This window comes from Episyrphus balteatus, chromosome 2 (genome assembly GCF_945859705.1).
Source record: "Episyrphus balteatus chromosome 2, idEpiBalt1.1, whole genome shotgun sequence".
Lineage (NCBI taxonomy): Eukaryota > Metazoa > Arthropoda > Insecta > Diptera > Syrphidae > Episyrphus > Episyrphus balteatus.
Genome location: NC_079135.1, coordinates 27,325,020 through 27,341,203, shown reverse-complemented (window position 1 = coordinate 27,341,203; position 16,184 = coordinate 27,325,020). Strand labels below are relative to the sequence as shown.

At 30.7% G+C, this 16,184-nt stretch overlaps 1 protein-coding gene across 2 annotated transcripts in view; it reads left to right on the top strand.

The window, feature by feature from the left end:
- LOC129908282 (ceramide transfer protein) overlaps positions 1-16,184 on the top strand; it is a 55,170-nt gene that overhangs the window by 14,521 nt on the left and 24,465 nt on the right. The window contains exons 1-5 of one of the 2 annotated variants that reach the window (XM_055984683.1): positions 3,847-4,454; positions 9,362-9,669; positions 9,737-9,821; positions 9,886-10,034; positions 10,099-10,159. In XM_055984683.1, the coding sequence (XP_055840658.1) occupies positions 4,179-4,454; positions 9,362-9,669; positions 9,737-9,821; positions 9,886-10,034; positions 10,099-10,159 (879 nt within the window). In that variant the 5' untranslated portion in view covers positions 3,847-4,178. Of the gene's footprint in view, positions 1-3,846; positions 4,455-9,361; positions 9,670-9,736; positions 9,822-9,885; positions 10,035-10,098; positions 10,160-16,184 lie in introns of those variants that run through there. The other variant, XM_055984684.1, reaches the window with a different exon arrangement.

Here is a 16,184-nt window from a genome sequence, read left to right as displayed (position 1 = left end):
TAATTCATTTCTTATTTTGTTTTTAGACACAATCTTAGAGATAAATGCTCTTTGAAGCTGATAAAAGTCGTGAAATTCAGGTTATGCTAGCTGAACAAAATGCAAAATTCATTGGAGAAACTGCATCACTTCCACAAAACAACGATGACCAAAAAAAAAATTTTTCTCAAATCGAAATTAGATGAAATGAAGGCTGATAGACCGAGAGTCCCCAGCAAATTTTGGGAGTGGAGAGGTATAACCAAAATGTGAGTATGCAGTTTTATAACCTTATGCCTTCTATTCGAAAGTCTGGCACCTTTATATTACGGCTTTATATGGTTTTCGGGGGGTTAAACAACGCGAGTTTTCCAATTGATGTGAGAAGGCTAAGGAAGCAAAAATTCACATTCTGAATATAAGGAATGATGCTCTCTGTCATTTTCCCTAAGCCTCAATACCTCAATCTCGGTGATACGATGAAATCAAGATAAAAGTTTTTTTTTAACTAACCATATCAACTCTCTTCGTGGAGAGTTTTGAGTTCAAAATAACAAACAAAAAATTAAACAGAAAATTCTCCAAAACAAAGCCGCTTTAAAAGCTTATATCTTGAGTTCTATTAATCGCATCGTCAAGATTGATGTCTTCAGGCTTAGGGAAAATGACAGAGCCTCAGTTGCTCTATTAAAGAATATAAAATAGTGTGAATTTAGCCTACTTATATGAATTGGAAAACTCACATTTTTCAACCCCCTGAAAACAATACAAAGCCTTGATTTAAAGCTGCCAGACTTTTGAATTCGTTATAAGAACGCATAAGGCTATAAAACTGCATAATCACATTTTTGTTATACCTCTACTACCAAAATTTGCTGTGGGTGGGCTCTTAGACTATGAGTTCGGTTTTGGACATAGCGAAATCCCTTGAAGGTAAAATGCTGAAATAAAACGTCTGCAGGCTGATGTTATGGGCCTTCGAACTAAGTGTGATGAAGAGCATAGAAAATGCAAACCAGTTTGGCTAAGTTTGAGGTTTAAAATGTTTTATTTCTTTGTAATTGAATTAACTGATAAATTTGTTCAAGGCATTGGAAGTTTTTTAAAAAACTAAAGAGAGATTCTAAATTAAAGTATCTCAAATATTAGATGTTGCTTATGTATAAAAACAGAACTTTTATATATTCAACGTCAAAAAACAAACTTAGATCGAAGGAAACGATGTGGCTGCACCAACAAGGAGAAACAACCAGTAATGTTGATAGGCTAACAAATATGCAGGAAAAAATCCAGACATTGAAGTAAAAAAATATCACAAAACGAGTCATAAAGGGCAAAAATTGAAGCGAAACTTGATGCCCATAAAGCGCAAATCGGTTCTATAGAAAACCGAGCTCATGAAACATGGTTGGCTGCCCGACAGACTGAAAGAAGATTTGAAGAAGCTCGCTTTGCGTCGGAAGTTTAATTTTCTTGTTGGCAGCAATCCTCATAATCTTGCCAAAGTAAGTTGAATGGTTCTCCTTAGTTTTATTGCCTTTTAACATTTTATTTTTTAATTTCAGTGTTCAGCTTTTGGAATTTTATAGAGCATGGCCGACTACACTCATCAAACATTCGTTTGCTGTTGGACTTTTTTTTCTTGGAAGCTTCGTACAACACTCAGTTGGATAGTTCGGTGCGTATAAACACTGGCATACATTGGCTGGTTGCTGCGCTTGAATAAGAAGGTAATTGGCAGGTGGCAGCTCGTTGTGTGTGATTCTGTTCGAAAATTATTTTGGACAAGGAACCAGGTCAAGGATGTACTTTTCGGGTAAATTTGAAATGTATTTGTTTATAAAAATTGAAATAAAAAATTGTATAAATAATTTCTCGTTATTTATTTTATTTGGTTTTATTTTTTTCCTCCCTCCTGGTGAGTATTGAATAGCCCTATTATGCTTCCAATAAGAATTCTGTGGTAGGCTTATAGGATCGAATACCACTTTCGGCTACTGATGAGAAACCTTACAGTAGTCTTACAGTGTACTTCTTCGCACATTTATAGGATCGAATACCACATTCGGCTACTGATGAAAAACTTTACAGGAGTATTTCATCGTACTTCTTATAGGTTTAATAGGAGTAAAAAAAGGGGGCCTTTTTGATGATAAACAGGGTTATATGAGTCTTTTAGGTGTGAAATTAGTGATGACAAAAAGCTTCTCACCATCGTTATAACATCGAAATTGTTAGTTGGGATATTAACGAAAAAATACCATCAAGTATTATATCAAAGTCAAAATAATAAAAAAAAAAAAACAAATATGGGGATTGTCACTTTATTCACCTGAGGCTTACGTTCAGACCAGTCGACTTTACACCGAAAAGCTTCGCCACCGCACGGAAAAAATCGACATGTGAAAAGTCGGCATACGTTTTAAAACAAAATCAAAAAAATTAAATTTCGTTCAAGATTTCGCTGTGCTATTTTTGTATGGAAAATTTCGTTTCGCTTCAGCTGCGTACTAGGCTTAACACAAAATTAAGAGCTCTTAAAAATAAAATAAAATCAATATCAACCATCTAACAATTTCGTTTAAATTTGTCTAACCGCTCATCATTCTACTCAAAGGTTTAAAATTGAAGTAGTAGCTGTGTTCCTTTGGGCTCAGCAAAGTACTTTTTAGTACTTTCTGAATCCATTCAAAGATATTTTTTCTTTAGAAGAAATGGAGTTGAATACAACAGCTGCGTTCCTTTGGAAATATTTTATCTACTGCTTAGTACTTAAAGCTGCTTTGAACTACTTTTTCAGTATAGCAAAAGTAGTTCAAAGTAGTTTTAAGTACTAAGCAGTAGATAAATATTTCCAAAGGAACGCAGCTAACGAGAAGTAGATACTTAGAAGTAGATACTTTAGGCCAAAGGAACACAGCTAGTAGCCCTGTTCCATTGGGAGGTGGCAAAGTACTACTAGTAGTTTACTAGCGATTTTCAATGGAACGCACTTTTAACGAATTCAATACAAATCGTATCTACTCGGGAAGAAGAGCATGAGTAGATGATAGCACTAGATTAACCAAAACATCTACTAGTAGTAAACTACCACCTCCAATGGAACAGCCCTACAAACAATTTTGCTTCTATAAAGCTTTATAGAAGCAACGGTAGCATCTATAAAGCTTTATAGAAGCAAAATTGTTAGTTGGGAGGGCTAGTATAACGATAAAAGCCCTGTTCCATTGGAGGTGGTAGTTTTCTCGTGAGTAGAAAACTAGTACAACAACTACACATTCCTATCTCCTCGAGTAGAAGATCATGTGTTAATTCTAGTACTAGATCTACTCATGAGTAAACTACCACCTCCAATGGAACGGGGCTAAGTTTAAACACAAAAAAATAGCTGCGTTCCTTTGGAAATATTTATCTACTTTTTAGTACTTAAAACTACTTTGATCTACTTTGCTATACTGAAAAAGTAGTTCAAAGCAGCTTTAAGTACTAAAAAGTAGATAAATATTTCCAAAGGAACGCAGCTAATGTCTACTTCCGTTATTCACAATAAGCTATCTTCTCTAGCAACTACACCAACCATTGTAATTCACAATAATCTCATTCTATTTAATATCCTCATGTTGCCTACACTGTTTTTATTTGACATTTTGCCGTGTGCAAAAAACCAAAACAACAAAAAAAAAATGAAAATAAATTGACAGCTTTCGCGTTTTGAAGGTTGTAAACGAAGAAGAAGAAGGAATAATATAATTTTATTTTTTTTTGTTTTCCACAAAAATACTTTAAAAAAAAAAAATCAACTGTAAAATCGTGTACATCTTTATTATTTGTAGAAAAATTTATCATTTCAAGTGTTTTTTACTTTTCTTTTATCTTTATAAATTCCCAATTCAAAGTCAAGTGTGAAGACAATCAGGAGAAAATTTTAAAGAACAAAAAAAAACTCCTCACAATTTTTTTTAATTCACGCACAAATATTCTCAAACGCTAATTAGATATCAATAAAATATAAAAAGACAAAAAAAAAAAAAAAGACTGCGCTCGCTCCAGTTGCAATCAAAAAAAATCAAATGACTAAACATTTGTGACCACAGTGAGGTCATTTTATTCGTTAGCCAAAAAAACTCAATCAAAAACACATAAAAAAAGAGACTCCTTCGATCGTCAAATAAAAAAAAAAGGTTTAAAGTGCTTCAATCATGGACGACACAAGCTCCACAACAACAAATAGCCACAGCAATGTTTTAACTTCCACAATCGAAGGAAACAATTCGGCCAGTGAAGAATCGGATCAAGAATTCCTCGATAATACAGTTGAATTGCGAGGCTATTTAAGTAAATGGACGAATTACATTTATGGTTGGCAACCAAGATATATTGTTTTAAAGGATGGAACATTGTCATATTACAAAAGCGAAACAGAAAGCGATTTTGGATGTCGTGGAGCTATAAGTCTTAGCAAAGCTACAATTAAGGTATTTTTTTTTTGTCTTGTCAATAGAATGCATTTATTGTTTTATTTTCAATTAATTTCTTGGTCATATTTTTTTAATGAATCTTATTCAAGTTTTTTTGCGCAGTTTTTTTTTTTTAGTTGGAATTCTCTTTTTTATTAAAGAAAGAATTCATTGATAGACAGAAGAAAGTTTAGTTACAATTATTAACCGGAAGTAAATCAATTGAACTTATAATCATTCAAGTGACCTCTTTGGTTGATGGTCGGTGGTGACGGACGGGCGGTCGGTTGGTGGTAGTGCAAGAGAATAGGTACCTACTTCATTTTAATTGAACTCATTGTTATGCAGAATTAAATAGATTCAACAACGTGAAGGAAGAACTATGTTTTTAATTAAAAGGGGTTTGGTTCTTCTTGGCTTGTAAAAGAAGAACATAAAACAAGAAGATTTGAATACATGAAGGTTTAGGGTGATGATGTATAAATTCCTTTGAAGTTGGTTTTATAAAATGTTAATGTCTTAATTAGATTTGGTTTACACAATCGAATTTATCAAAGGAACTTGTAATTGACTTTTTAAATCGATAGGTTTTTGTAGTTGTTTAATTATTTCAAAGCGTTTTGACCTGATTAAGACCTTCCATAATCTTATCAAAGCTAGTCTTTTTCTGGAAGTGATGTCGTGTAGGCATTGTTTACCCACTTGCAGCAAAGATCTTCTTCTCATCGGTTTTAAGCGAGGATTTCGTAAAAGATTATTTCGGAAATGTCTTTTGTTTTTTTTTTCTTTCATAGAAACAAATCCGCTCATAAGCAGTTTGCTGCCAACTCTACTCCGCCCACTTGTGTCAGAACTCCTCCATATATCAGAGCATGCATGATTTTATTAAACGAATTTTCTTTCAAACTCGTACAGTGACAAGAGTCTTAAAAGACCTTGACATACACAAATCCGCCAGAGCGGATAGTATCGTTGTGAGGAGATGTTCTTTCACGATGGAAAAAATACTGCATAGTCTTTTTATCTGTCCTATTCGACTGATCTCTTTCCCAGTGTATGGAAAATAGCATTTATCCAGTCTATCCCTTAAAAAAGGGGAATCTTCTTCATCTTCCAACTATTGACCGATTGCAATTGTGTCCCTTCTTCCAAGGGAAACGTTGATTAGTTTTCAGTTCAAGAAACATCTTGAAGAACGGAATATTTTTTATGACCGGCACACACTGGTCGATTCAGTACATCGTAGCTGGTCAAAAGTCGAAAAAAAAGTTGTTGTCAACATAAAAAATACCGTTAGGCCGAAAGTAAATATTCTTAAACAAAAAAAAAAACAACAAAAATAATTTTTTGATTCCGTTATTTTATTCATGGGAAGCATCTCAATGTAATCATTCATGATTTGCTCACTCTCTATTTTAACGTCCGAGAGTTAACAAGTGTTTACAAAGTGATAGTTTATGATAAAAGTGAGTAATTGAGTTGAACAAAAAAATGTCAGAAAATGCTAGTGGTATGTATTTTTAAATTCAGTTTGTTTTTTTGTAAAAAAAAGTCGGATTCTATTTCTATTAACTGAATGTTGTAAGGCATTTTTGTTGATAGTTTTCAGATGTTTGTTTTTTACTTATTGGACGATTAAAAAAAAGTGCCGAAGAGTGCCATCGTGAATTTTTTATATTTCGTAGTTTGAATCATTACCTTTAATTTGATGCTAAAATTAAGTGCCGAAAACCGCCGCAAACTATTTTTTTCGTCACTTTTAGGTACCAATCCGCTCTTTTTAAGGTGACCATTTTTTTTAACGGAAGGACATTGTTCAAGATTATCTAGCTTGTAGAGCATAAACTGTTATGTGTGATATATGAAATGAAAGGTTATATTATCTTTTTTCAAAATAAAAATAAATCAAATTAATAAATACTCTATGTAAAAAGATATTACGTGTCAAAAAAAAGACCATCTTTTTACCGTTATCTCAAAAATGTGACTATGAAAATGATTGAAATTTTGCACAAATATAGTCCTGGCTTTTATTTATATTTGCTGTTAATTTGATTAATACGTTAATTTGATAAAAATGAAAAAGATATAAATAAAAAATGGTCAAAAGGGCTCGAAAACGGTCAAAAATTTGGGAAAAAGAAATATTTTTTCCAATTAAAGATATCTCGGGCAATAAAAAAGACATCAGAAAGATTTAAACAGGCATTCAAGGATGGAAAACAGTTCTTATAGAAACCGTTACTAAATATGTTCAAACAATTTTCCTTATATAAAAGAATAAGGTCCGAAGTACCCAAAAAAACGTTTTTTTGCATCTTCTAACGGTAATATTTCAAAAACGGGAGCTGATTCATTTTTTTTTAAATTTGGATTCGAGTTCAGGACACCGAAAACCTTCAGAAAAGTATATTTTTCGGCAACAAAACCCTTGTAAACCAGTGTAATAGTTAAAGCTGTAGAATATAGCAGCTAAGGTGAAAAAACTGCTAACAGGCACGGGAAGAACGGGAGACCAGGGTTCATCGATTTGTAAAACGTTATCACATTAAAAATAATATTCAAAGCCAATAAGACATACAAAAGAATTAAGTCCACCTAGTGACTCAAAATCGACCACTGTGCGGCAGTACGACTTTGGTATACATCACCAAACAGTAGAACATCGTCTTGGTGAAAATCGAAAATGCATGCATTTGGCATGGATGAGTTTCTTCCTCGTTGAATTATAAATTTCCTTTCGGACAAGTTGTATTGCAAGGATTTAAGTCTAATATCCATAAAATTATCGCTGATGTGCCCCGGGGTTTCCTTCTCTCTTCCTCATTTTTATTAATGATTAGGTAGCTTTCTGAAACTTCTAATCCACTTAACTGTTTTGCTAATGATAGTATGTACTTTCATTTTTTTTTCAAATTTGTTTGAGAATTCACATACAAACTTCGTAAGTAGAACTTCAACGTAAAAAGTATTGTAAGCTATTTAAATTCTGATCTCGACAGCATTGTCTAATGGAGAATAAGAAATGGGGTAGAATTTAATGCTTCTAGAATACAATGCTACTTACTAAATAAGTGGCACTTGCATCGAGGAAAATGAAAAACTCCATACTCGATATTAGTTAACAAATTTCTGTAGAATGAAAACACATTTTCGTGTAGTGCGTGTAGAATATAAAAAAAGACTTAGAAGATTTAATTTTGCCTCTATGCCTGACGGGAACAATACCCGATACGATAGCGAAGAAAGAAATATTTAGGCTTAAGTAAAACGAACATTGAAACAAATCTTTACATCGTTTTGGAAAAAATAACTTTATTGCTCTTATACCGGGACATCAGCATTTAGTTGGCATCATAAATGGAACAAATAGAAAAAATAGAATATACATTTTTGTTTAAATATTTTGTATTCTTTTTAAGATTTGGCGCTCATTATCATTGCTCTCAATATTGTAAGAAGTGTCTTATGCATACTGTTATGTACTTTATACATAGGTCTAATAATAAGGTATTTAGTGTCATGCTCTTTTGAAGTTAATGAAAATTATGCCCTTTTTTTGTTCTTTATGATTTTTTTCCTAAAGAAAAAAATAGATTCAACTATGTTGAATAATATTGTCACTGTGCCTTCGGCCTTTTTAGAAAGAACAGATTTCTTCAAAAAAAAGCTATATTTTTTAAAAGTGTGCTTGCATTTTTCTGACACATTTAAAACATTAAGTTATTTTGGAACAAGAACAGAAATTACGGAGAAAATCAGGAATATGAACCTTGAATGAAATCGGAAGATTGCAAAGGACTGAGCAAATTTAATACAGTTTTAAGTTGCCAAATAACAATTTTGCTTTTATAAAGCTTTAAATATGATACTGTCGAAATGTTAAGTAATCTTTTATTTACATACAAATGTTTCAGTCGTTATATTTAAAAAAATAAATGTCAAGCTATATAAGCTTTGTTGAGAAAAAGGTAGAACAGATAAAAACAAAAAGTTCTAATCAGTTTTACTGAAAAGTCAGTACAGAAAATTTTGAACTGTACTGATCCAAAATAGGCTTATTAAACCAAGCTATTGACCTGAGACATCACGACATATTTTCAGTGATTCCGCCGAGGCTAATATCTTTTAATTGATAGATTTTGCTACAATTAAGAGTTGGGTGCCATTTCTAATAAGCGTGAAAAAGGGTTAAAATACAAAACTAAGAGCCAATAGTCCGATCGTTGTTGTTTTTTATATGGTACCGCTTGATTAATTTTATATTGGTAAATATTTGCAATAGGTTTCCTAGATTAATTATTATCAAGCAACCTGGAGCTGGCAGTTGATTGAACCCCCAACCTGGTCGATTAGGTCTAATCGATTTAAAAGACGATTGCATTGCCTTGAACGTGCATACTTTTGAAAGGGCCAACAAAGGACTTACAAATTTACTGCAGCAATTTCTACACATTGAAGGACGTCTATCATATAGGATAAATATAAACTCCACAAAAACCTCATTGGAGATACAGCAAAGAATTACCATAAGAAATCTACTTTTTCGGTATTTGCCATTGAAATAGATGTAAAACTGTTGCTTGAAAAACAACATTTTGAGAAAGAGTTTGGATAATCTATCTAAGGCTTTGTTTAGTAAAAAAAATGGCAGACCACAATAGAACAGGTGTCGAATCCGCAAAGATGATATTTGTTAGTTGAAATATCACCTTAGCCGATTCGGCCCCAAGTCAGAACAAAACAGTATTGTGAGAAATATTATAAAATAACCTCAAACATATTTAACACTTTTCACAAACCTGTTTTGACCTATTTTCCAAGTGCAAAAAGTCCTATTCTGAAAAGTTTCAGACGAGCTCATTAAACAAAGCTGTTTTTGATTTTCTATTAGTTTTCAAAACGCATTTGTACTTCTTTTTCAGACCTATGAATCCGATGAGTTACGTTTCGATGTAATGGTAAACAATTACAATAATTGGTGTCTTCGTGCTGAGAATCCAGATGATCGTATGCATTGGGTTGAAGTTTTGCAATTATATAAAGAAGAATCAACTAGCACAGATACACAATCATTGCGACGTCATGGAAGTACAATGTCCTTACAATCAAATACATTATCAGCTGCCAGTGGTAGTAGCTTGAAGAAAACACAAAGAAATCTTAAAGAAAAAGTTGGTGAAATTGAAACATTCAAAGATATTCTTTTTGGGCAAATTGAAACATTGCAAAGGTATAAATGATTTTCTTTAAAAATTTAAATAACTCTTGTTTATATATAACGGATTTCTTTTTTGAAGATATTTTGATGCATGTGCTGATATAAATAAAGCAACAGGAAAACCACTTGATCTTGGCGATGGATTAAAACCAATAGATTTTAAAGTAAGAAGAAAAACAATATCATTAATTTGTGGTACAAATTCATTGTTTTTTTTATATGTTTTAGGGTGAATCAATAACATTTCGTGCTACAACAGCTGGTGTTATAACCACACTTCAACACTGCCTTGAAATAATTGCCGAACGTGATGAATCTTGGAGGAAAAAATTAGATAAGGAGACTGAAAAACGCCGCAAAACTGATGAGTTAAATAGGTGAGTTAGTTAAAACAGCTTAAGTTTGAAACTTTTGTTTAATGTTTCTCATATTCTCTTGCAGAAAGTACAAAGATGAAATTGAAAAGTTAAAGAACATCTCATATCCAGGTCCTGATTTTGAGGTGAGTTTTAGAAGATATAAAATTGAATACTTAAATTCCACAGAAAAAAAAATTAAAAAAACTATGTTATGCAACAAAATACAGTAAAAGAATGAATAATTATAGAGATGTTAGGAGCACTTGAACCAGTTGCTGAGAGTATTTCCTTATTATTACTTTTATTTACTTTACCAACATTTTTCATAAGAATGTTGTAGTATTTAATGCTAGCTTCGGGGTTTTCGCATGTTTGCATCTGAATCTACTTATCTTAATCTTTGAAAGACCAAAATTATACCATAATAAATGTTATTTTAATGTTTAAGCTTTCAAGATAGCTTAGAAACAGCTGTGTACATATAAAATACCTAAATTTTTATCTTAAAATTGTGTACTCCCCCACAAAAACGCTCTTAATAAATATGAAGTAATTTTTATGGAAGTAATTTTTAAATACATGATCTATCAATTAGAAACAACACAGTATGCATTAAATGATGAATACTTCATGGTTGGGAGACCATGACCCGAGATGACTTCTATTAAATCAATGAACCAAACAAAAATAACAAAATTTTAATTTAAAAAAATGACTAAGAGATACGTATGTTGGAACAAAAACAAAAATTATATTATATTGAAATTTTGTTATCGTTCAACATTGTATTTATGTGTATTATTTATTCAAATTTAATAAATATACTGTATTTGTCTTTTTATTTTGTCAAATGTGAATCATCACTGATTATAATTCGGAGCTATAAATAAATATCATTTGAGAATATCATTAAAAAAAATTAACACAGTGGTTTCCAAAAAAAATATTTTTTTTGTTTTTGTTTAATGTTTTTTTTTTTTTATTGAAAAGATAAGAAGTATTAATGACCTTTTAAATAGGAATAAAAAAATATTTACATATTAAGATTGTATTGAAGTAAATGAGTAATTACGTTGTCCCAAATGTCCCAAAAATTATAAAAATTAAATTCGTTTGTCTATTGCCAGCTGTTCGTTAGGGTATTTTGGAACAATTCTTTAGATTATAATCTAGGTGGATTATTTTTTCCTCTTACCATTTGTACAACAATCTAAAATTGCCAGAAAATAGTTTGATTTTAACCTAGCTGATTGTACAATTCCGAAAAGTCGTAATGAATTTTCTTCGGCACCTGGGTATAATTTTTGTATCTTTTTTGAAAACGGGCATTCGGTTGATGTGTTAACTTTATTATAAGCTCTAAAGACTCACCAAGTTTCAAGAAAATAGATTGCTTCTTCAACGAAATAGAAAACTAAAAATTTGATGTTTTTCTATAAGTGCATTTACTTCCAGTCTTCGATAACGTTCAATCCCAAAGAAAATCTTAAAGATAAATCTCTGACAACACTCAACCAATCCCACCACAGAACTTTATGTCATTATAACAATTGACTTAACTCTTCAGTTTTCTAGTGTTTTGGTTATCGCTTTCCAAGATGTTATTTCTGTTGTAAAAAGTATTTATACTGCCCTTTTTGATTTGTCATCCAGGCCTAATCACTGTAAAATGAGCAGAAAAAAAAATCTCTTGAGTTTTTTGTTGTTTTTTATTAATAGATATCATTTTATTCTTAAATAAAACATCGAAGAGTTAAAATTTTCAAAAAAAGAACAAAATTAAAAAATTGCCACAGTAGTATTTTTTTTTAAAGTCATTAACGATACCGGTTTTTTCATATTTTTGATTTTCTCCAAAAAAATGATTTCAAAGAATTTTTTATAACAAACTTTTAATGCAGGTTTTCCAAAAGAAATGTTCCAAACAGAAAATGATGGGAGGCAATCTCAGAGTTCTCAGAATTTGATATTATTCATTCCGAATCTTTACGGTTTTCTATTAAATGCAGTTCTTGACCAATTTCGAAAAAAATCCTACTTTGAACTAGTATTTTGCTTTTTTTCTTAATTCAACATTGGTAATTATTATTTATTAATTATCTTCGTACAACAATTTGCTACAAATTGATCAAAAGTTTCAAGTTCGAATAAAACTCCATATTTTACTTTTATTTTAGAGCAGAACTCTGAAAAAAATGTTAATGCTTGACAATGGAAACACATATCTTGTCATTGCAGCTTTCAGAAACAACTCTCAAAGTTGAACTAAGTACAAATAACATTACAATTTTAATTCAATAAAGCAGAGTTCTGCAGAGAAAAAAAATTTAAAAATTTAAGCAACTTCAAATCTAAGAAAAAGTTCATGCCAGCCGTGTATTTTATTTCTATCATGTTGAGTATTTTTGTTTAGCCAACCTTGGGTAGTTTTTTGTCGTAAGGTTCTTGAAGGTGGATAGCACATCCAAAAAAAAAATAACAAATTTGTATGTATTTTTATTTTTACAGTAATTGTAAAAATAAAAATTTAGTAAGATTTTCGAAAAACACTTTTTTGGATTTTAAAAAGTTTCAAATTTTTGTTTGATAGATAAATTTATTAGTCCATGAAATGTTTTGAAACTTTGTTTTTATGTGTCGATTAACTAGGTATTTCTTTTGAATGAAATGCCTTTTTTTCTGAAAAATACTCAAAGATTTTTGTGTTCCTCTATGTATACAATTTTTGTTCTGCAAAAAATATTTATGTATTTTTATTATGTATTTGTTTTCCCAGGAACCAAATGGTATACTTCTTTTGGTGCTCAAAATCATATCGAAAGATGTTTCAATATGAAACGTCGTCGGGATAAGTTGTAATTTTTATATAAAAAAAAAACCAAATTACCAAAAATGCCCAATTAAACCATTTAAACCGAAAGACAGATGTATTTGTGATTATAAATAATGGCCCTTAGTAATAGACCCGAACTTAGCAAAACTGAATTGGTTTAGAGGCGGCTCACCTATAACTAAATCGATTTTAAAATCATAGCACTTTTTTAATTGGGAAGTAAAATGTATGTTTTATTTTTTGTTTAAATCGAGCTTTCGCTAAATTCGGGTCTATTACTAAGTGCCAATCTTTTTTTTAATGTTTTAACATTATTTCATGTAAAATAATTATAATTATTCTATTATTTTTTTTTTTCATAAGAAGCTTTAACATTGTACATAGCTACTTTTTTAAAGAGCAGATATGTAAGAGCGACCAAGTCGTGCATTTTTATAAGGCTTGGCTTGGCGCCACCAACTTAAGCCAACTGATAAAAATTTCCACTGTAAGGATGATACATTTGATGGCCAATATCCCGAAATCGAATTGGTCCTGCTCATTTAAACTTTTGCTCAAAACGCCATTAACATGATCTCAAAATTAGAGCATTCTAGATCACAGTCATACAAAAACAAATTCACTATAACTGCTATAATATAAATAATTTAATCTAATAAAATAAACAATAATATTGGCCGAAAGACCTCTTATATCATTTATTATATTGTTTATTTGTTACATTTGCCTGTGATATGGAAATCTAGAATGCAAGCGGATCACTGTGGCGTATGTGTAACATTTGTTTTATTCTATGAACTAAAAAAGTATTTAATAAACATACTAGATGCTTATTGATCTCAATCCATCTGGATTTTTATAATAAAGAAATATATAAGGAACATTATTGTGTATTTGAGTATAAGAAAATACAATTTTAACCACATAAAGTAATTTTATTATCGTCCTTTGAATAATTAAAATGCCGCACCTAAATATTGAAGTAAAAAGAAGAAAAAGAAAAAAAAAAAAAACAAATTCATTTAAAGTGGGATCATAAATTAAATTAAAACAAAAACTTCGATAAATTCATGATGGTGACGTAATTTTTTATATCAGCACGTGCTTATGCCAATCACTTTCAAGGCCGTTTGTAATTAAAACGCAAGAAAACGTTGACCTTTCTATCGTCTTGAAAATTGATTAAGGTATACCTACTATACCCAACTCAAAAAACAATGTCACAACTCATTGGTACAGTAGGTTGGGTGTACACATTAAATCAAAGACCATTAAGTACATTTTATATATCTGCTGTGTAACTTTACATCTAAGTAAACAACAACTGTTACAAGGAGATGCAATATTTAAAACGAAATAAACTAACAAATTAAAATTAAAAAAAAAAAGAAACAACAACAATCTTTTGAGATGACAAACCTACACTTATTATGGTAATTTATCAACTTCCATGAACTCGCAGATGAATATAATCTGTGAAATAGTCTGTGTATAGTTTTAATGGCATACGACTGCGAAGCCGGTTGGAGCCACAACTTTACCATGTTACGTACTTTTAATGAGTTCATAGTGCGTGTCTGAAATTGTTACTGACCTATATTAATATTAATCGCATACTTGCCTACCGACTGACAGGCTATGACTATGGTTGACTTATTATGGTGTAGTAACTGTTATCGAAATACCTGCTTATAATTTTGTTTTTGTTTGGTATGTTTTTTTGAAACTTTTCGGTTGGTTGATAATTTTGGCAAGTTTGGGTTAATTTTATGTTGAAAAAAAGTAAAAGTTGCTTTATATTTTGGACGAAGACGAATAGTTTTGTTTTGGTTAACGATTTTACACCTGTAAATTTATAGTTCATTGATTTCTTGTCGGTGATAAGAGGGAATGCCACCGAGTTGATTCAGATTTGTAGTTATTTTGATACCTCAGCACCTATCTGCATATGTTTGTGAATCATATAGACTGAAATTTAAATATTATTTATAATAGGATTTATTTGATTTTACAAACACAAAGAAAGAATATAACTTTTAAGGTTTTTACAGTTCGTCACTTGGATGCTATCTTGTTCTAAATTCCATTTTTTACGAAATTGAGTTAAGTATGCAGTCTTCATAATTTTGGGACGCTCTTTCGTTTGGCGCAAACCATTTTGTTCTATCTCTTTTAGTTTTTTTTGTTCAAAAGGAAATTTTTAAACGGTTTATCATGTCATTTCTGTTCAATAAACTCCTTTTTATATTTTTTATGTTACATTGAACAAATGGAAGTATATAAAAAAAAAAAAAAAAGAATTTCATAATTTCTATCTTGTCCAATATCCACTTTTTTTTAATGTTTTGTTCACTTTGCGTATGAACTTTCCTCATGTCTATTTTTTTTTTATATTATTTTTTTAAATGTAGGTATTTACTGTTATAAAGTTCAAAATAAGAACTTAAGCTAAAGAAAAAAATTTCTGGTTTGCTTAACGTTCCTAAAAAAATTAATGTATAATTTTTTTTAACTTTTTGAAAAAATAAAGATTTGAATTGAGAAACAAATAGTCTTTTTATTTAAACACATTTTATTTTAATTCGAACCAAAAGAAAACAGTGTTTGACTTTTAAGTATTCTCGAAATTCTTTTTAGCTTTGAACCACAGAACCATTATTGTTGTTCAATATTACTCAATCCACTTTATGTTTCTTTTTTGTTTGTGTTTTTTTCTATGTTGTTCAATATTGAGTTTTTTGTTCAATATCCAACATATTTTGAAAACTTTGTTGAGTTGAGGTTGAGTTTTTAATGGTTAAAAATGGTATATATCGATTTCCGGCAAAACTACAAGTCCTATGGAAAAAAATTGTATGGCAAGGTTGTAGGTAATAAAAAGATCTACAGCTTATGTCTTAACAATTTTTTCACATAACCTCAAAAGGACCCCGCACATTTTGTATGGGAAGTGGCCCTCGGTCAAATTGTCTGAAATTTTAGTATGTTGTTCTCTTGAAGCTCTTGATCAAAAGTCGATATGGGCAGTGTAAAAAAATGGACAGTTTTTAAGATAACGGGTTTTTTCTATGACTATCTCAAACCTTTTATAAGGGATAATAACTCTATATATTGTGTTTTGCGTGATTTTTTAGTGGAGTTCATAGGTTTTTAGGGTCACTGAATCCAAATCCGAAGTCCATTTTGCCTTATCAGGTAAGGTTTTCAAGATAACCTCAAAAAATGTCACAGTCTCAAAAAAATTTTTTCTTTGATCTGGGAGTGCGACTATGTTTGATACATGTTTTTTAGGTGGCTGAAACCAGATTTGAAGTCTATTTTATCCTATCACTTCG